We start from the raw sequence: 21,003 nt of genomic DNA, 5'->3' as shown, positions 1-21,003 counted from the left end.
GTTTTTAGTTAAGTAATGAAATATATGTAAACGTTCATTCCTCTTCCCCGCAGACCCCTTCATTTCGCATTATCGAATGTGGTATACCTATTTTCACGGTTGTGAGCCAATTTGACTCATAGAATGGTTTAACAGTTAATCGCATAACATGAAATTTATTGGTCCTATCAGGCCTGGGCAACAGTCAAGTCGCACGTGATTTGTTTCTTTTCTCATTTGGCATTCCTCACATACAATATTTGTGTGTATGTGGGAGCCATTGTCACTTGTTTTCGCTATTCCGCTACATTATTACCCACTTCTGTCATCATTTCGATTTATACATCGCGTGTGAGCAGTGCAGTGAAGTAATATATAATTTATAATTTTATAAAATTCATTTTTTGCCAGAAAAATTTGATCCACAAAGGATCCACAGAGGACAAACTCATTTGAAGCTGTTGAGATGCTTTTCTAATTGACAATCTGGGATTTTCAACAAATGATTGAGCTACTTCAAATTGTCGCTCTTCTGTCGTTTGGGACCTTGGCCTCCCAGATTTTTGGTTGTTATTACTCCCAGTTTCTACAAATCGTCTGATGGTGCGAGATACAGTCGATATTGAAATACCTTTGCCTTCATTACGAAAGTTTTCATTGAACAGCAATCTCACTTCACTGTATGACCTTTGTCTATCCCCCCATCCTCTCATCATCAATAGCGAAACTTTCTCATGTTCTATAAGAGAAGCCATTTGAAATTTAAAACAAAAGATTTGCAAAAATTTAGTATAAAAAATTCGATTTCTTTACCTTTAAATAAAAATAATAAGTAATGTATAATTGATCGTTAATAATAATATGATAATAATTCAAAACAGACTAAAATGACATCAAAACTTGTTAAATCGATGAAAACTCAAAAACAATCTATTATCTGTTTGACACTGATAGAATCGAGACAAATAAAAACCTTGAAGCATACACTTTATCGATGGCGAATAAATTTTTCGGATACCAATCCTGGGATTTTTGAGCTCGCTAAAACCGAGTCCGACGTCGGATTTTGCAAATTGAAGATGGTCGATTCAAGATAGCGGTCGATATTTAAGAATAACAAAAATTGGATCTCCTTTAAGGAGTTTTTGAAGTCGTTTCTGAAATCGAATCCGACGTTGGATTTTACAAATTCAAGATGACCGATCCAAAATGACGCCCGATATTGAGAAATTACCAACAATCGGAGTGTGACCTCGTATGTAACGTAAAATCTAACTCTTCACATAATGGGGGGGGTAAAAGTATGTGTTTCCAGGCTAAAAAAATTAATTGACCTTGATATGTCTGACACATAACCTTAATAACAAGGTCAAGGTTGAAAACATCATATCCGAACGTAAAATTTTTCAATCTTGACACTTTTAGGTCAAAAGTATGGATTTTCAATCCTAAAAAAGTCCGGTTTGACCTTAATAATAATCTTAACTCATAACCTTGAGAATAAGGGCAAGGTCACGGCTGAATGTCCCTCGTTGACCTCTACATTCTTATTCTTATGCGTAACATTGCTCCCTAGCAGGTGCATTTTCGAAGATATTCGCGTTTTCAGCCTAAAACAAGCTTAGACCTTTATGTGACCTTCAGAAGTCAAATTTGGCAGTGTTCAAAGTTATATCCGAACGTAAAATTTTTCTCTCTCTTAATTTCTGGGGTCAAAAGTATGGGGTCCCATTTAAAAAAATTGACCTGACCTTGAAATGACCTTAAAGGTCATTGTCAAAGTAAAATCCAAGGTCACCGTCAGATATCCAGGAAAAAATCATAAAAACCCAGTACTTCGCATTTTTTCTAGGACTTATATTTTTCGAGTTATTCTGCTCTTCCGGGACTTTTATAACACCCTGTATATACAAAGTTGTATCTGCTTACGTTTATATCATATGTAAAACGATGCGGGTATCATTAGAATTAAGTTTTTATTCACTTGTAGATAAGATCATACTGTTATCAAGCACCACGGTCGCAGCGCAAGGCCGAGTGCGTTTTAAACGTATGTCCTACAAAGTGTAAAGAGTGAGGTCAACTAATATTAAATGATGTGCGTTAATAACCAAAGTACACGATAACGTTTATCGCCCTGGGAGGCTGTACCAATTCTGTTTATGGACAAAATTGATAGATATGTCTTGACTTTTAAGCCGCTCTTGAGTTTATCCACTGATTTGGTACTTGTTTTATTGGATACGAAATAACTGCATACGAACTCACGTTCACATTATATTTAATACGTTGTGTATATCATTAGGAGTTTTTATCAGCTTGTACAAAAGAAAATACAGAGATATCGAGTACAGAGTAAATAAGGGGCGCCTGCCTATAGTGCAGCGTCTATAGCTCCATGTTATCATCTCTATATTAACCAAATTAATGACTTCCATTTTTTATTGTTATACATGAATAAATTTGGTATTTGATATTCTTCACATTCATCTTAACAAAAATTTAAAAATTTGCGAGGGTACGGAAGAGGGGGAGGGGGTAAACAAAATTTTGCAATTTTGCAAAATCTGAGTACACAGTTGCAAAAAGTATAAAATTCTCTACAATTTTTATATAAACCATTTTTTCATGTGCCTCATACTTTTCGACATATTCGCTAAAAACGTAAACCTCCCTTTTCTTCGAGGGATTGTTTCACTCCCTAAACCTCGAGATAAGCACATAAAAAAATATGGATCTAATATTTTTTTATGCTTTATAACATGTCTGAAGCCCATCCAAATCGGTGAGGGACACTTCCGACCGTTTCCTTGTAAATATAAATTTTTAACTTTTGTACTACAATTTACTTTAGAAAAAACATGTGGATTTCACTGTTTGCAATCTCAAGTATGATTTGCAAATTTGCTGCAATATTGCTTGATTTTGATATTTCAAATATTTTTTGTAAATGCCAAAATAATACGAACGTCCAAAGTTAGCATGTCCAGGAATTAATACTTTTATCTTATATGTTATGTTTTCATCAATTACATCGTTTATTTTGAATTAAAATGTTTTACATAAAATATGTATTAGATATTATTTTCATTATTAAAGTCAAAGAAGCTTTAATTTGATTAATAATTTATAAAACGGAAATGGCTATATTTTGTTAAATAAAGCAAATTTTATTACATAAAACGACTAATTCTTTTTATACAATCATTCGCTTGTTTCATTCTCATTTATTGTATACTTTTAGTGTATACACATTATATTATTTTAATCTACCTAATAGCCATAATAAACGATTTATTAACAAAATTTTTAACCAAATGTTATTCGGTAATAACTTGTTTTTCATTGTATTACTCATTGTTAATATTAATGAGTATTTTAGACGAATATTTTCTTTCAGAATGTAGCCTGTCAAGTCCTTAATTTATTCATCAAACTGCATATCTAGCTTATTGCTGTACTAAGCTTTGGTGTAATAACTGCTGCAGGTTTAAACACAAGTATGTTACTCTCAACTTGAGACTTAATTCTGGGGTTATTCTCAAATGATGATTCTTGAGCACTCATTTGAGTGTTACTCTCAACTGTAGAGTAACGCTCAAATTAACTCTCAAGTTGAGAATGACATCGACATAATTCTCAAGTTGAAGATAACACATCAACATTCAAGTATAAGGTTTACACTTAAGTTGAGTATTATATTCAGTTGAGTGTTCGAATTTGCATATTATACTCAAATTGAGTGTTATTTTGAGTGTGTTTTTGTGTTTTTTTCGTAAGAGATTACATCCAATTATTTGAAAGCAACACCACAAATCATAAAGACACCAAACATTGACAGTTATTTCCAGCCCAAATAAAGTTTATACCCAACTATTTGTAAATATAACACCATAAATCATATCCATATACACACAGATTGACAGTTACATTCAGCGGACACTCAATTGTTTGAGGGCAACACCGAACATAATACATAAAATAAACGTCATACCTAACTATTTGATGGTAATACCTACAATGATCCTAAAATTGATGGTAAACCTTCAACTGACATTCAATGACACCAATTATTTTTGTCAATAACAAAAATTTTGGTATTGTCTATTTTTCATAAGGATAAGCACGACAGATGAAGAAATCCACAATCTAATCATAAATCTGAAAAATTGTATGCGTGGAAGAAAGAGAGTTATTCGACACAGCAATTCAAATTAAAAAAAAATGGCCAAATCATCAGCAAAAATTCATAGTTTAATAAGTTCTCTAAAGTTTTGATATACCTATTTATTTTGTACGTTCACAAAATTAGTAGGATATTATCATATTAGTTATTTTAGCAACGTATATGTAAATCCATTTGATATAACCGATATAATGTGGACAATTACATATATTCCAAAAAATTCCTTGTAATAGATATATTTTTATACAGTCTTCAAGACGTTTATAAAACATCTATCAGTTACGTTTTAAAAATGTCAGAAATCAGACGTCTATCAGACATCTATCTGTTGTATGCTTATTATGTGAATACATTTTCTCATAATTCTCTGACACGTATATTTTATTTGTTAATTGTTGTAGCAACAGGAGAAGTGTTTGAATTCTTTGGATTATTATTACAAAAGAGGAGGGCCAATAAGATTGACTTTTGGGCCAGAGCGTCACATTTTTCTATTGCATATTTATGTAGTTGAGGCTGAGAGCTTTCCAAAACACCCTATGAAAAACCTTTTACGTTGGGGAAAGTGAAAGTTATAAGTCCTCAAAGATTAAGAAACATAGGTATATAGGAAGCATGAGAATTATGAAGAATTATGAAGATCTGATTTATGATTTTTTGTGCTAAGCTGCCTTAATTGTGTGCGTGTGCGTGCGTGCGTGAGTGCGTGCGTGCGTGCGTGCGTGCGTGCGTGCGTGCGTGCGTGCGTGCGACAGGTTGAAAATATATACCATGGTACATGTGTTTGTTATTTTACCTTCCTCTTTTTAAATACGGGTTTGGGACTGTCTATAACAGAGTTACTTCTTTTTGTTTTTTATTTATATTTTTTATGTTTTGTTGTTTCTTTCGTCATAAAATGTATTTTTTGCACGTGTTGGAATTCGACGGCAGTTAAGAGGAGTCAATGTTTGATGATTCTCCTTCTGTCCAACATGAAGAAACATCCAAGACAGAACTATTAAACTGTTGAGAAGGTTTGTGTGTGCTGATTCGATTGTGTCGTGCATATCCAAGATACCATAAGACACTGGCTACATGAGCACAGCATCCCATGACCCTTGCACCAACCTTGCACTGACAATACCAACCGCCAACTGGATTTATTCCAACGTTAAACTAAATCCATAAATTGTAAACTTTTGATGACATATGGCGAGATTGGATTTGTACTCGAATTATGGATCTTTCCTGTCGATGGATAAAAATTGAGTACAATCTATCGTGATAAATGTTCGTCAGTGTATGACTTGGCCTGCTTAATTTGGTACACACCCAGTGTCAGTGATATCAATTCTTCTAAAGTGAGTTTTGGAAAGTCGCTTAGAATATCACCCGATAATGCTTCCCAGATGACTCGCTTTCTTGCCGAACCCTCACGTTTGATAAGCTCTTGTAAATGATTTGGCTGTGATGCTAATTGTAGCATACGATTAGCAATTGTTTCATCTTCTGGCTTATCCTTGACACGCGGAGGTCGGAAGGCGTTACACAAAGCGCAAACAATTCGGACATAGTCACCAATATACGGTATTTGACTACTTGGAAAGACTTGGTCAAGGGTCCAAGTCTTTATTAAGCCTGCTTTAACAACCCACCGTATTTTAATGACTAGTCTCGATTCATTTGTTTCAAGACTACTGTGTTGCGCGCCTTTTTCTAAAAAGTGTGGCATCTTAGAAATAAGTTTAAGGTCTTCAAGTAAACCAAGAAAATCTCTAAAACTGCGATCAACGATAAAAATGTCACTATCTTCTAACTACTAGCGCAATTTTGTAGAATCAGGTCGAAGCAATGCAGTGAAAATATTAGCGTCATTATTTTTCCCATTAGCAAAATATGGACCTAAAACATCTATAATGTATCCGGTAGTCGTAACTATCATCATTGGTTTAACTAAGGGCAGATTTTTATGTACAGAAAACGTCTTCCTTTGAAACGAATAATTAGAGCTGTTTTGAATATTTATGTAAGTTCCATCGGCTACCAGAATAGCTGCGTCTTGGTCGTTTGCAAATAAGGTTTTAGCCATTTTTGTTGTGTGTTTCGTTATAACTTCATCACGAGAAATATGACCAATCCCAAGATATTGTGGAACAAAATATGTGCTTAGAGCTTTCCTTGCAGTTGCAATGGTTTTTCCAACTATTCTTTAATCCATTGCAAAAGGGTAGATAAAATCGAGTAGGATAGGACCATTATGCAATTTAATTAAACATAGTGGCACACACATACGCAGGCAACGATTTGTAGTTTTGCATATTTTTCCTTGTATAAGTCCAACCACACGGTCAAATTGGTTTTTAGTCAGTCGATGATAATCCTCATCAGTCATAGCACTACTGTCTTCAAAATCTAACCCTTTTTTTCTTACTTGTTCTCGCAAACTATTAAGAAGCTGTGTTATCTCATTAGCACCAATATCAGAAAATGGTGATGTTTCTATTGTATTCACTGTATTCTCTGTCAATAGAGATTCTTGTAAATGCACACTACAAGACCTTGAGTTCGGTGGTATAAGTATACCAGTATCAATGAACACTTTTAGTCTAGCGTTAGGGGCAATTCTACAACGGCCATTTAGATTTTTACATACAATACATTTTGACTTACTTACAATACACCTTGGAGTTGGCAACTTCAATTTCTTTGGATCACTTGGCCCCTTGGTTTCTCTCTTTGTTTCTTGACTTTTACTTAATAAGCGACAAATGTCACACATTTTTGAGTTAAGTGTGATTGAACTATTATACACAGCTTTTGTTTTAATGTAGTCAACATTTTATTATCTTTAATAGACGATAAACGATGTCCTGATTTAAGATGCACTTTACAAGAAGGGCATAATAATTGTTTTGGCATTTTTAAATAACTTTCACACTGCAAACATCAACAGAGTAATGCAAAATAGTAAAACAATATTTAAGTTCAATTTTTCAAAGTCACTTCTTTTTAAAATTGCTAGTCTTAACATACCGATTTGCATGAAGAAGTAGTATGTAAGACAATCGCTTACGTTCTATACCAACTGTTAACTGTTTGATGAGGATTATTATCGACTGAAACTTTGAGGACTTATAACTTTCATTTTCCTCAACGTAAAAAGCTTTTCATATGGTGTTTTAGAAAGCTCTTGACTTCAACTATACAAATATGCAATCAAGAAAGTGCGATGCTCTGGCCAAAATTAACCTTATTGGCCCTCCTCTTTTGCTAGATTGCAAATGTTATTTTGAATTATTATGAATAATTGCAAGCGTTATTTTATGAACACATATTTTTATTTTATCATATTTTTCAAGAAGTTTTATATATTTTTTCGTTTGGACATTATAAATTAAGATGGCTATAGCGAGAAAATAAGAGTCTTAATTGATACAATGTATCAAAATCAGTTTATCATATTACGATATTACTTTATTTTTCATTGAAATCGTTTAGATCTTAACACAATCATCGCTTAAATCTTAACACAATCTGCAATTTATTTAATATAAAAATATATATAAGATAAATTTTTTTAAAGAAATAATCTAAATAATTATATCCCTTAACCAGGTCTCGGATTAATACATTCGACCGCTCTCCGTATTATCTACAGCATAGTAAGTCAAGTGGCAACGTCCACAGATATATTTATACTCAACAACAGCAGCAACAACAACAGCAGCAGCAGCAGCAACATCAACTGTCTCGTCATTCTCAAAGTAATCATCACTCTACAATAAATTCCACATTACGTCAACCTTATCATTTAGAAACGTCTGCGTCCAGTGGAAACATTTTGCATGTAAGTAAAATGACAAAAATACGAATTTCACATACAGAAAATCGATACAATTTTAACAAAGTAAACAATTTTAAAATATTACCATTATTAAAGTAAAAAAAGAAATATTTGAAAGTTTTATCTATCAGACTGCAGGTCGAGTACACTTCAACGTTGATAAAAACGCGATCAAGACTAATTCTATAAAACCGGGTAAACTCACCAAGTCCTTATCATTCGTATCTACTTATGGTCTAAAGCGCTCTAAAAGTTTAAATTCGGCGGATGTATTAGCCGCAAAGGCTCTTAGTATCTCTGATGCCTCCGAACTTGGAAAATTTCCTACACCTGTTCAAGATATACTTTTGCGAGCCTTAGAAGGTAAAATGATTTATTTGTTATTAATTAAGAAAATGTATTGAACTATATACAGGGTGTTTGATAGCTGATCATGCAGACGAAAGTTGGAGATAGATTGGATGTAGCCGAGAAGAAAAGTCATGTACCATAATATCAAATTGGCAATAGTTATCGAGTTATTAATTAAAATATGTGAGCCAACGAGCGCGTAGAGAGCGGAGGGCGACCGCAGTAAGCACATAGACATTTGATACAGGCGGAGTCAGCGAGTGACGGTAGGCAAGCGCGCGCGGCGAGGAGCGAGCGAGCTTTTTCTTTATAGCTTTTTCCTTATAGCTCGCTCGCTCCTCGTCGTTCGCGCTCGCTCGCTCTTCGTCGCGCTCGCTCGCCTCTTGTCGCTTGCGCTCGCTCGCTCCTCGTCGTTCGCGCTCGCCTCTTGTTGTTTATGTTGCCCCTCGCCGCGCGTGCTCGCCTACCGTCACTCGCTGACTCCGCCTGTATCAAATGTCTATGTGCTTACTGCGGTCGCCCTCCGCTCTCTACGCGCTCGTTGGCTCACATGTTTTAATTAATAACTCGATAACTATTGCCAATTTGACATTATGGTACATGACTTTTCTTCTCGGCTACATCCAATCTATCTCTAACTTTCGTCTGCATGATCAGCTATCAAACACCCTGTATATTAAATAACTATAAATTTGAATATATTTAATGTTCTGAGCAAATAGTACATTATAGTATATATTTTCAGTAACTAAATACAATTGTATATTTACCATACATGTAGTAAGAAAATAAGTTTATGATTAGATAGATTTTTCGATAATAATCGACGACTAGAAATTATTAATGAAGCTAATCTATGCTTTTTAATAGATCCAAATTTTTTAAATACAAGGACATTAATGGAACTAGTACGACATATAGTGGAAAGAGTAGTTGAAAATCGCAAATACGCCGAGCCAGCAGCTAAAATTTGCATCACAATTATAGAGGTTACTATGGTCTTTTTTCCTTACTTTCTCTTTTTTATAATTTCGAAACATTTAGATACCAAAATATTGGGTTGGTTAATAATCCCATTCAGTTCTTTACCTGTAAATAAAAGATTTTTTTTTATAGAAAGCAACGATATTTTAATTAATAATGTATTCGCGGTTATGATTCACTATTTTGTAGACGATCCATTTTTCATTGTCTGTTACCATTCGTTTAAAAAATGGATTGCTTTTCTCGCATTTTCTCAGTGAATCGCTGATAGAAATACGTTTGATTAGATTATCTTTACTCAGTTGGTATAGAACTCAAACATCGAACCGGCTGACCTAGCCAAGTTAATGTATTATAGATAGTTGTAATGTATTATAGATAGTTTCCCACACTCAATTTCGATATTTGTAGAACGTTTGCAATCTCCCGCGTTATACCGTGTGGAATAATGTCGATTAACATTTTCACTTTGTCGCCGTCGATTTCGACAAATTAGCTCGAGCTAACTAGTCGAGCTGGTATGCCTTGGACAAAAAAATTCCCAGAATGAAATTTCACAAATCACTTTTAGCATACGTATTCTTTCACAACATCCTTGCCATACACAGCACATAGCTTTTTACATGTTTACATCATAATTTTGCCTTTTTTAAAAGAGTATAATATGCCAAAAATGCTCGTTTTAGTTATTTATTTTTCAAATGACGTTTCAAATGACGATTTTTCAAACACATAAAGCACATAAAACAGAATCAATTTTTATGTTGTTTGTTTATAAATGTATCGTGAAATGTTATCTGTTAATGGCTATGCATTTCCAAGATTTTGATTGAAGATAAAACTTTTCAAAGCACCTAAAGCCATCTATTGGCAAAGACCGCACAAAATTATTGGCCAACCTAATATTTAATAAATATTAATTTTACAATTTTCTGTAATATGAACATATTAGAATTTATATACAGGGTGTCTCAGAACTTTGGGACACGGGCTCTGTAGAGACATAGAATTAAGTGAGAAGAACAAAAAAGTCTTCTACCATAATGTGAAAATCGTAATAGCTTTTTAGTAATAACCGTGTAAAGTTTGGCGTTTTCCACGCCCAGCGCGGCCAATAGACGCTCCGCGGCAAGCTGTATGCGTAGGGGCTAAGCGATAACGCGGCTCGCGCTGACCGTCGCGTGGCGTCAAAGCGTCAAGACGCCATCGCGACGGTCAGCGCGAGCCGCGTTATCGCTTAGCCCCTACGCATACAGCTTGCCGCGGAGCGTCTATTAGCCGCGCTGGGCGTGGAAAACGCCAAACTTTACACGGTTATTACTAAAAAGCTATTACGATTTTCACATTATGGTAGAAGACTTTTTTGTTCTTCTCACTTAATTCTATGTCTCTACGGAGCCCGTGTCCCAAAGTTCTGAGACACCCTGTATATTGTTATTGATGCATATAGTTTTTATTTTATATTGGATTTTATTTTACATATGAATATATACGAGGTGTCTTAAAAGTACTGGAATCTCCGGATAACTCCCTTTGCAGGATCAAATTTTCATGAAAAACATTAGATACAAAGGTTGTAGAAAATCGAGTAACGAACTTGATGATGACCTCGAATTTGATTTTGGCCATGATCTTCAAAGTCATTTGGAGATCAACTTGCGTCTTTTAAATAGGAACCCTTATTTTTTACTACACTGTTTTTTTCTATCAATTAATTGGAACAACTTTTGTCTAAAACATTTTTTTATTTGTCTAATATTTTTTTAGATATTTGAAGAAAACTTGATAACTTTTTCAATATTTAACTTACGATATCTCGCTAACTATTTATCGGAAGGAAAAGTGGTACTAGACTTTCTTGCTTTATTCAGTCTCAAAAATATATTGTTACAATAGCGCCCTGATTTTTATTAATATGATGATTTTGAAATTTCCAAAAGTCAGTAAGTTAACAAAAGTTAGGGCGTTATTGTAACAATATATTCTTGAGACTACATAAAGCAAGAAAGTCTAGTATGACTTTTTCTTCTGACAAATAGTTAGCGAGATATCGTAAGTTATCGTAAGAAATATCGAAAAAGTTATCAAGATTTCCTCAAATATATAAAAAAATATTAAGCAAATAAAAAAATGTTTTAGACAAAAGTTGTTCAAATTAATTGGTAGAAAAAAGAGTGTAATAAAAAATAAGGGTTCCCATTTAAAAAACGCAAGTTGACCTCCAAATGTCCTTAAAGGTCATGGCCAAGATCAAGTTCAAGGTCATCATTAAGTTCGTTACTCGATTTTCTACAACTTCTGTATGTAAAGTTTTTCATGAAAACTTGATCTTGTAAAGTTATCCGGTGGTTTCGGTATTTTTAAGACACTTCGTATAAATTGTACAATCTGTAATATATCGATGTGATAATGATTTTAACATACGATTCAAGAGGAAATATGCAAGATATCCTAAAAATATTTGACTAAACGTTAGCATTATATTTTAAGACCAAAACAAATAAAGTTTAATAAACAGAACCGAATAAAAACTTACTATTAATAAATTTTTTTCAGTTTCAAGGTACCTAAAATATTTTCCAAAATATGTAGAAAAAGATCTGAGTTACCAATATTGGTTGAAAATATTGAAGACAAACTTTATTCGCCGATTTAAAATAATCTGATATATTTTTCTTTAACTGCTTGCCACGTTCCTTAAACATCTCGTAATGCTAAATTGATACAGGCGATTCCAACTTTTTAACTCTCTTCCTTACTGGATATCAATTTTATTAATTTTTATCTATGTGATTATCTTAAAACATTAGTTTATGCCGCAAGATCTATTCCAAATACCAATAAACTGCGAGAACGTTTCGTAAATTTACTTATTAGGTGTGTGAATTAGTTCGGTCCGTTTTTCTTCCAAAAAAAGACTTTAGTATGAAAAAATATGAAAAAGTATTGGGGACTTGAATAAATTCTCGCTGTTTTTTCGTGAAAATGAATGTTTTATTTAAAAAATTAATAAAGAACATGTCATTGAAAGTATTGTCCATCGCTAGCCATTACTTTCTCCCATCTTTCTGGCAGTATACGAATACCATGTCGAAAGAACGACTCATCTTTTGAGGTTATCTATGAATCTACCCATTTTTTGGCATCTTCATAAGAATAGAAGTGTTGCTGAGCTAGGCCATGAGTCATCGATCGGAACAAGTAGTAATCGGAAGGAGTAATGTCCGGTGAATACGGCGGGTGGGGTAGACTTCCCATTTGAGCGTTTCCAAGTAGGTTTTGACCGGTTTTGCAACATGTGGTCGAGTGTTGTCATACTGCAAAATTACTTTGTCGTGTCTCTCCTCGTATTGCAGCCATTTTTCCTTCAATGCTCGGCTCAAACGCATCAATTGTAATCGATAGCGATCTTCTGCGATGGTTTCGTTGGGTTTGAGGAGCTCATAATATATTACACCCAGCTGATCCCACCAAATATAGAGCATGAGCTTGGAACCATGGATATTCAGCTTTGCCGTCGATGTTGATGCATGGCCGGGCTTACCCCACGATTTTCTACGTTTCGGGTTATTGTAGTGTATCCACTTTTCATCACCAGTCACGATACGATGCAAAAAACCTTTCCTTTCCTGCCGTTGGAGTAACTGTGTTCACATGTGAAAAAACGCCGTTCGATGTCTCTCGGCTTCAATTCGTACGGCATCCAATTTCCTTGCTTTTGACTCATTCCTAATGCTTTTAAACGTTTGGCAACTGTTGTGTGATCAACTCCTAATGATTCTGCAAGTTCATTTTGCGTCTGACATGGGTCTTCATCGAGTAATGCTTCCAATTCTTCGTCTTCAAACTTTTTCGGTGCGCCAGAGCGTTCCTTATCTTCAACATCAAAATAATTATTTTTAAAGCGTCTAAACCAATCTCTGCATGTTGTTTCCGACAGAGCATGGTCGCCGTAAGTCTCCACAAGAATTCTATGTGCTTCAGCTGCAAATTTTTTTTGAAAAAGTAATGCAGTAAAATTCCCCGCAAATACTCTTTTTTTGGCACGAAATTCGACATGTTTAACGCTATGAAAAAATATGTTGTTTACGCTTCGGCGAAGTAACATATACTGTCACTTCGAGTCTAATGGTGGAGTTTTAAGGTGAAGTTGGCTGTATTATTGCCCGATGCAAAAAGGCTATGATAACACTATCTGTCGGGAAGCAGCGAGAACTTATTCAAGTTCCCAATACACTAATCAAAGTATTTGCCATCGCTTGATATTATTTTTTCATATCTGTCTGGCAGTTGTTGCATTCCGTGACAGGAAAACGACTCGTCCTTCGAAGCCATTCATTGAGCCATTTCTTTATTTCTTAATCATAATTGTTGAAGTGCTGGTCCGAAAGCCCGTGTGCCATCGATCTGAACAAGTGATAATCGAATGGAGCAATGTCTGGTGAATAAGGCGGGTGAGGTAAAACGTCCCAGCCAAGTGCTTCCAAGGTGGCCTTCACAATCTTTCCAACATGTGGCCGAGCGTTATTGTGCTGGAAGATCACTTTGTCGTTGTTTAAAGGGATCAATTGTTGGTAAAGTTCGGCAGTGATGGTTTGGCTCTGTTTGAATAGTTCATGATACACTACACTCTTCTGGTCCCACCATATACAGAGCATTACTTTCTTGCCGTGAATATTCCGCTTTGGTATCGATATGGATGGTTTTCCTGGGTCACTAATGGATTTCCTTCATTTGGAATTATCGAAATATATCTACTTTTCGTCTCCAGTCACAATACGATGTAAAAAACCTTTTCTTTTTTGTCTGGCAAGCAAGATTTCAGACATGACTTTTCGCCTCTCAATGTCTTTTTCTTTTAGTTCTTTCGTATGGCACCCATCTTCCTTCTTTGTAAATCTTTCCCATGGCTGCCAAACGCACAGAAATTGTTGATCGATCAACATTCAACAATTTCGCGAGCTCATCTTACGATTGACATGGACCTTCATCGGATTAGCACGGATCAGCGCCTGCAATTCCTCGTCCTCGAACTTCTTCGGCTGACCTGGACGAGGTTTGTCATCGACACTGAAATCATCACTTTTGAAACGTCGAAATCATTTTCTGCATGATTTATCGGTGGGAGCACTTTCACATAAGCTTCTACGAGCATTTAATGAGCTTCAGCGGCTGTTTTCTTCAAATGAAAACAGAAAATGAGAACTTCCCGGAAATGATGCTTTTTTGGCTCGAATTTCGACATTTTCGAATTAGATAAACACGATGTTATTGTTACAAATCCAAACGTTTATCAACTAAATATTATTGGCAGATATCAAAACTAAAAAATAAAGCCTTCTGCAGAAACTAGAGGTTAGAAAATTACATAGTACAGCAATTGACCGCCAGATGGACCGAATTAATTCACACACCTAATAATATCATATAAAACTCTGCTATTATTTTCGACTAAATTTGGTAATCCCTGAGAAAGTGTATTGAAGCATATATTGCTGTTGAAGGTAGTTATTTTGATGTGTAGACATTTGTAGACATTTTTATGTGAATTCGATGTTAATTTATTTGCAACTGTTGGATTATACAGGGTGTCTAATAATTATCTGCCAACTCGAAGTGTGAGGATAGGTTGAGTTAAGCTAAAAAGAAAAGTAAAATACAATTTTGCAAGAATCACAACAATTATCGAGTTATTAATTACAAAAATCTGACAAATGAGCGCGCATTGAGATGGATGGTTGTAGGAGCGTCGTAGCCTTTCAGGCCATAGTACAACCCAATCGACCTAGCAACTGTTGACGGTGTGCGGCGAGACGTAGGTGCAGCAAAATAAAACAACGAAAAGCAGCGTATTGTCCTTCCCCTCACCGCGCACCGGCAATAGTTTCTGGATCGACTGGCCCGCGCTGCGGTCTGAGCAGCTGTAACGCTTCTCCAATTATCTATGTCGACGTGCTCCCACACTTCAGATTTTTGACGCTAATAACTCGATAATTATGGCGAATCTCATAAAACAGTATGGGACTTTTATGTCTGTCTTAACTCTATGTTTCTACGAGCTCTGCAACATTAGTTATGAGATACTCTGTATAAGTTTAAATTAATGTAACTCATTAATGCTTGGTATTCGAATTCATGTTTATTAAATTTTTTGTTTGACTTCGTTTCTAAAATATAATGTTAAGATTTGGCTAAATATTTCTGTGATACCTTATATATTTAACTTGAATATATTTTATATGCTAGAAAGAAACAAAAGAAACATTTCTGGAATCCTTGCTAAACACATGCCAACAATGGTATCAGGATCGCGCTAGAAAATTACACGACGACATGAGCTGTCAACGATATTCAGCTTTTATGACCTTTCTCAATGAAATGTATTGCCAGGTATGAGGTTTATAGTTGATTAATTATGATTGAGTAAAATATTTAATATGAGTGAAGTACTTAAATAAATTAGGTAAAGTAAAAATAAAAGATGTGTGAATTTTTTAAGTGTGACCATAAGGAATGTGCAAAGAAAAATCATGCAAATTTATGTAAAACATTTATCGTTAGAAGCTCAATGATTCCATTAATTAATAAAGAAGGAAAGCAATTATGCGGTTTTTAATCCAATGTATAATTCAGCATGACAGTTGTTTCAATAATTGATTTGTAAACTTGTTCTTTTATCTTGCTATATATTACAGTAATGCTATATATTATGGTAATGCTGAGCGTTTCAATGCGTCCATGTAACATACGAAATCGTATAATTATAGCTAAAGCGACGGCAGTTGCAACTTAAGACGCAACAAGAAGGAGTTCCACCAGGACGCATGCTCCTCACACTACTATGGAAATGTTGTCAGGATTGTTTACAACCGTCTGTCATCAATTCACTTGCTGAAGTAAGAGAGAGAAATTGAAGTAGAGATGTCGCACATACAGGGTGAAGAAAAAACCCCGGGAGCCTGAAAATTTCGAAAAATATACACGTTATGAAAAAATGTTTCAAACAAAAGTTGTAGCATTGAAAAAGATATATTTACCGATCTTAACAATTTGACTTTGAGTGGCGTCGTCAAGGTCAGGACAAAAAGTCACCTCAAATTTTTTAAATGGAACTCCCAATTTTTTATTGCATATTCTTATAGCCCTTCTTAAGACCTTTTCAAAGCACTATGGTTTTATCCAATTTGAATAAGCTGTTCCGAAATTATCGAGTTTTTTAAAGTAAGATATCTAGCCAACTAAGGCAAGATCGGAGGATGATCTGGCCAACTAAGGCAAGGTCTTAGGATCATCCAACTAAGGCAAGATCGGAAGATGATCCGGCCAACTAAGGCAAAATCGGAGTGATCGTGCCAACTAAGACAAGATCGGAGGATGATCCAGCCAACTCGTAAAAATAATTGCGCGACTAACTTCCAGGCGTTGGCTCCTATTGGCTTGTCTTAATTTCGTTTATTGATTTATTTCAGTTATTTATTTATTTGAACTATTCTGCTGTTCGATGTTTATTTCTTCCATTTATTCATTTAATACTCATTACAGTTTAGTGAATCGCAACCTCGACTGAAATTCCTCTATTTTTTTGAAAATTATTAAGTAACAGTTTGAAGCTAGTTGTAAGCTGACTTAATTGCACTTCATTCCGTGCTCATTATTATTCTTCAGCACTGTCTTTAGAATAACTTTGAATTGATCCAAATATTAATTTAGTCGATTAGACTAAATCTTACCACTTCTGCTTGTCAATATGGCAAGTCTTTCAGAACGAGAACGCATATCTCTTTTGATGATGAGAGGATGGGATGATCGACTAAAGTCGTACAATGATGTGAGGCGGCTTTTTAATGAAACTTTTCGTAATCAGGGTAATGCCATTTCAAAATCTACCATTGAAAGAACGATAAGGCGTTTTTAGGAAACTGGAAGTGTGAAAAATCATGCAATACCAGGTAGGCCAATATCAGCAACAAGTGTAGAGAAATCATTAGATGTTCCACAATCCTTTATCGAAAATCCGCATGATTCGACCCGCAAAGTAGGACAGCAACATGAAATAGATCAAATGTCTGTGCTTAAAATATTGAAAATGAATAAATTTCATCCTTATAAGGTCCATCTTGTACAAGAGCTAAATGAAGATGATTTTGATAGGCGCATTGAATTTTGTGATTTGATAATGGAAAAAATAGCCGAAGATCCTAACTATCTATCAAATGTGTTTTCAGATGAGGCAACATTTCAGTTAAATGGCCACGTTAATCGATACAGTTGTAGATTTTGGTCAGATACAAATCTTCACTGGATTGAAGAAACACACACGCAGTATCTACAAAAAGTGAATGTTAGCGTAGGCATTTTGAATAATATTCTTATAGGTTCACTCTTTATTGACGGAAATCTAACAGCGATAAAATATGAGAATATGCTAAGAAACGAAATAGTTCCAGCGATACAAGCAATGGATACAATCATGGATGACAACTTCGAGCATACATGGTTCCAACAAGATGGTGCCCCCCCACATTACGGAAGGGACGTCCGTAATTATCTGGACACAGTGTTTCCTCATCGATGGATAAGTAGAAGAGAACCTATAGAATGGCCTCCTCGATCACCCGATTTATCACCTAACGATTACTTTCTGTGGGGCCATTTAAAAGATAGAGTTTACAAAACGAAACCACAAAATTTGGATGACTTACAAAATCGAATTCTTGATGAAGCTGCTCTCATCCCTGCTGATTACATTAAAAAAGCCGTTTCATCTTTTTACGATAGATTAGCTTATTGTCAAACTGTTGATGGCGAACGTTTCGAACAATTACTTTAAAGCTTTCCAGTATTGCCTTAGTTGGTCAGATCATCCTACGATCTTGCCTTAGTTGGCTGGATCATCCTCCGATCTTGCCTTAGTTGGCTGGATCATCCTCCGATCTTACCTTAGTTGGCTAGATATCTTACTTTAAAAAACTCGATAACTTCGGAACAGCTTATTCAATTTGAATGAAACTATAGTACCTTGTAAAGGTCTGAAGAAGGGCTATACGAATATGCAATAAAAAGTTAGGAGTTCCATTTAAAAAAATCCGCGGTGACTTTGTGCTGACCTTGATGACGCCACCCAAGGTCAAATTGTTAAGATCGGTAAATAGATATTTTTCAACGCTACAACTTTTGTCTGAAACATTTTTTTATAAAGTATATAATTTTCGAAATTTTCAGGGGTCTCGTGGTTTTTTCTTCACCCTGTATACAGGATATCTCTAAAGTCCGACCCCATTGCTAGATCTCAGAAACGGTTTTAAATATGGAAAAATGTTTCAGACAAAAATTATATGGTTTTAAAGGGGACATAAAAACTATATCATTTTGTTTACAAATGGCGCGACTTTCGAGATATTCACTGATCATAAATTTTCTTAAACAGAAACCTTAATTTTTTATTATGTCATCTTTTTCTATTAATTAATTTAACAATTTTTGTTTGAAACATTTTTTATTTACTTAATATTCTTTTAGATATTTATGAACTTGGTAACTTCTTTAAGGGTGTACACTACAGTAAAGGCACGAAAAAATACCTCTTTTTCAGGAGCGTTAGAAGGAAAGCTTATGAACCGTAGAAAAAATACGATTTGATAGATTGACAGAGTACACTTTAAAAATATTTTTATTATGTCGGTGAATTAATATATTATTAGGAGTACAAATAAGTTTCCGCCGTCTTCTATCAAAAATTAGGAATTTATTGTGAAAGAACGGTACATTACGTTTTATTCAAAGTATTGTCCATCACTAGCCACTACTTTTTCCCATCTTTCTGGCAGCATTCGGATACCACGTCGGAAGAATTCTTCATCTTTTGAGGCTATCCACGAATCGACCCAATTTTTAGTATCTTCATATAATGTAAAGCGCTGCTTAGACAGGCCATGTGCCATCGACCGGAACAAGTGATAATCGGAAGGGACAATGTCTGGTGAATACGGCGGGTGGGGTAGGACTTCCCAATTAAGTGTTTCCAAATAGGTTTCGACCGGTTTTGCAACATGTGGCCGAGCGTTGTCATGTAGGAGAATAATTTTGTCGTGTTTGGGGTAGTAATGGGCGCGTTTTTCCTTGAGTGCTCGGCTCAATTTCATTAATTGTATTCGGCAGAAAGCTCCAGTAATGGTTTCGCTCGGTTTGAGCAACTCATAATACACGACACCAAGCTGATCCTACCAAATACACAGCATGAGTTTTTTTCCATGAATTTTCGGTTTGGCTGTCGATGTTGAAACATGGCCAGGTGGTCCCCATGATTTTCTCTTCTTTGGGTTATTGTAGTGGATCCATTTTTCATCACCAGTGAATATACAATGCAAAAAACCCTTTCTTTTATGCCTGGCAAGCAGCATTTCACACGTGCAAAATCGGCGTTCAACGTCTCTCAGCTTCAGTTCATATGGAACTCAATTTCCTCGTTTTTTAATCATTCCCAACGATTTTAAACGATGTGAAATTGCTTGTTGAGTCACTTCTAATGTAAGTGCAAGTTCTTCTTGCGTTTGGCATGAATCTTCCTCCAATAATGCTTCCAATTCCGTGTCTTCGTACACTTTCGGCCTTCCACTACGTTCTTTTTCTTCTACATCAAACTCACCGTTTTTAAACTTTTGAAACCACTTACGACAACTTCTCTCACTTAAAACAGTCTCACCATATGCTTCTACAAGCAATCGATGCGCCTCAGCTGCAGATTTCTTCAAATTAAAGAAGTAAATCAAAAGTTCCCGCAAATGACGCTTATTCGGCACAAAACTTGACATTTTCGCACGAAAAAATTATGTGATGCTGATACGGAGTCACTAATACTTCAAGGTTATGTTGTTACCAGATGTCCAAACTTACGATATTACGTTTTACGTCTGACAACTTCAACATAACCTTCTGGTGGGGCCATCTTTTGTCAAACGGCGGAAACTTATTTGTACTCCTAATAACATATGCTGCTGTTGCACAGCATTGTAGACCATTGTGATCTAAAAAACGTGATCAATCGACGGCATCGAGAACTTAAGTTACAATTATCAGAGATGAAATCGGTTTGAAAATTTCGAAACTACATGAGTATACTTTCCGTTGTACGTAAAAATATTTTAAAATAATATAAATGTTTTCATGAAATAGTAGCCGTAGTTAAACAAGGGGGATTCAAACTCACTTTTTAAAATGAATTTTCAAAAACCGGACATTTTTTACTGAAATCTTTTTGAACCTGACCTTTTTAATGAAATCTTTTTGAACCTGACCTTTTTAATGAAATCTTTTGGAACCTAACCTTTTTAATGAAATTTTTTTGCACCTGACCTTTTTAATGAAATCTTTTCGAACCTGACCTTTTTAATGAAATATTATAATTAATATCCCCCCCCCCCGATTTATTGATATCCCCTCCTTATCGATACCCTCCCTCCTCCCCAGAATTGTTTGATTCTATAGGCAAGATGGCGGGCGACCATGACGTCACGCACATGTCCGGAGAAAAACGTGCCGGGATGTAGATAGGCTCGAACCTGGGCCCGGCGGTTGATATCCGAACGCTCGAAACCTTCTAAGACCACCGTCGCCTATTGCTAGTAGACGTTACGTTTACGGGTAAGATGGCGGCCGTGACGTCACGCACATGTCCAGA

The 21,003-nt window shown here is 35.3% G+C and overlaps 1 protein-coding gene across 6 annotated transcripts in view; it reads left to right on the top strand.

The window, feature by feature from the left end:
* LOC105185916 (CBP80/20-dependent translation initiation factor) overlaps nucleotides 1–21,003 on the top strand; it is a 98,284-nt gene that overhangs the window by 47,305 nt on the left and 29,976 nt on the right. For all 6 annotated transcript variants that reach the window (XM_025301774.1, XM_025301778.1, XM_025301776.1 and 3 more), the window contains 5 exons: nucleotides 7,763–7,994; nucleotides 8,123–8,354; nucleotides 9,213–9,331; nucleotides 15,573–15,716; nucleotides 16,094–16,222. In XM_025301774.1, coding sequence (XP_025157559.1) covers nucleotides 7,763–7,994; nucleotides 8,123–8,354; nucleotides 9,213–9,331; nucleotides 15,573–15,716; nucleotides 16,094–16,222 — 856 coding nt within the window. The remainder of the gene's footprint in view (nucleotides 1–7,762; nucleotides 7,995–8,122; nucleotides 8,355–9,212; nucleotides 9,332–15,572; nucleotides 15,717–16,093; nucleotides 16,223–21,003) is intronic.

Source organism: Harpegnathos saltator, unplaced genomic scaffold, assembly GCF_003227715.2.
Source record: "Harpegnathos saltator strain DR-91 unplaced genomic scaffold, Hsal_v8.6 scaffold45, whole genome shotgun sequence".
NCBI lineage: Eukaryota > Metazoa > Arthropoda > Insecta > Hymenoptera > Formicidae > Harpegnathos > Harpegnathos saltator.
Note: the sequence above shows the minus strand (reverse complement) of the source record. Positions and strands in the feature narration are given on the sequence as shown.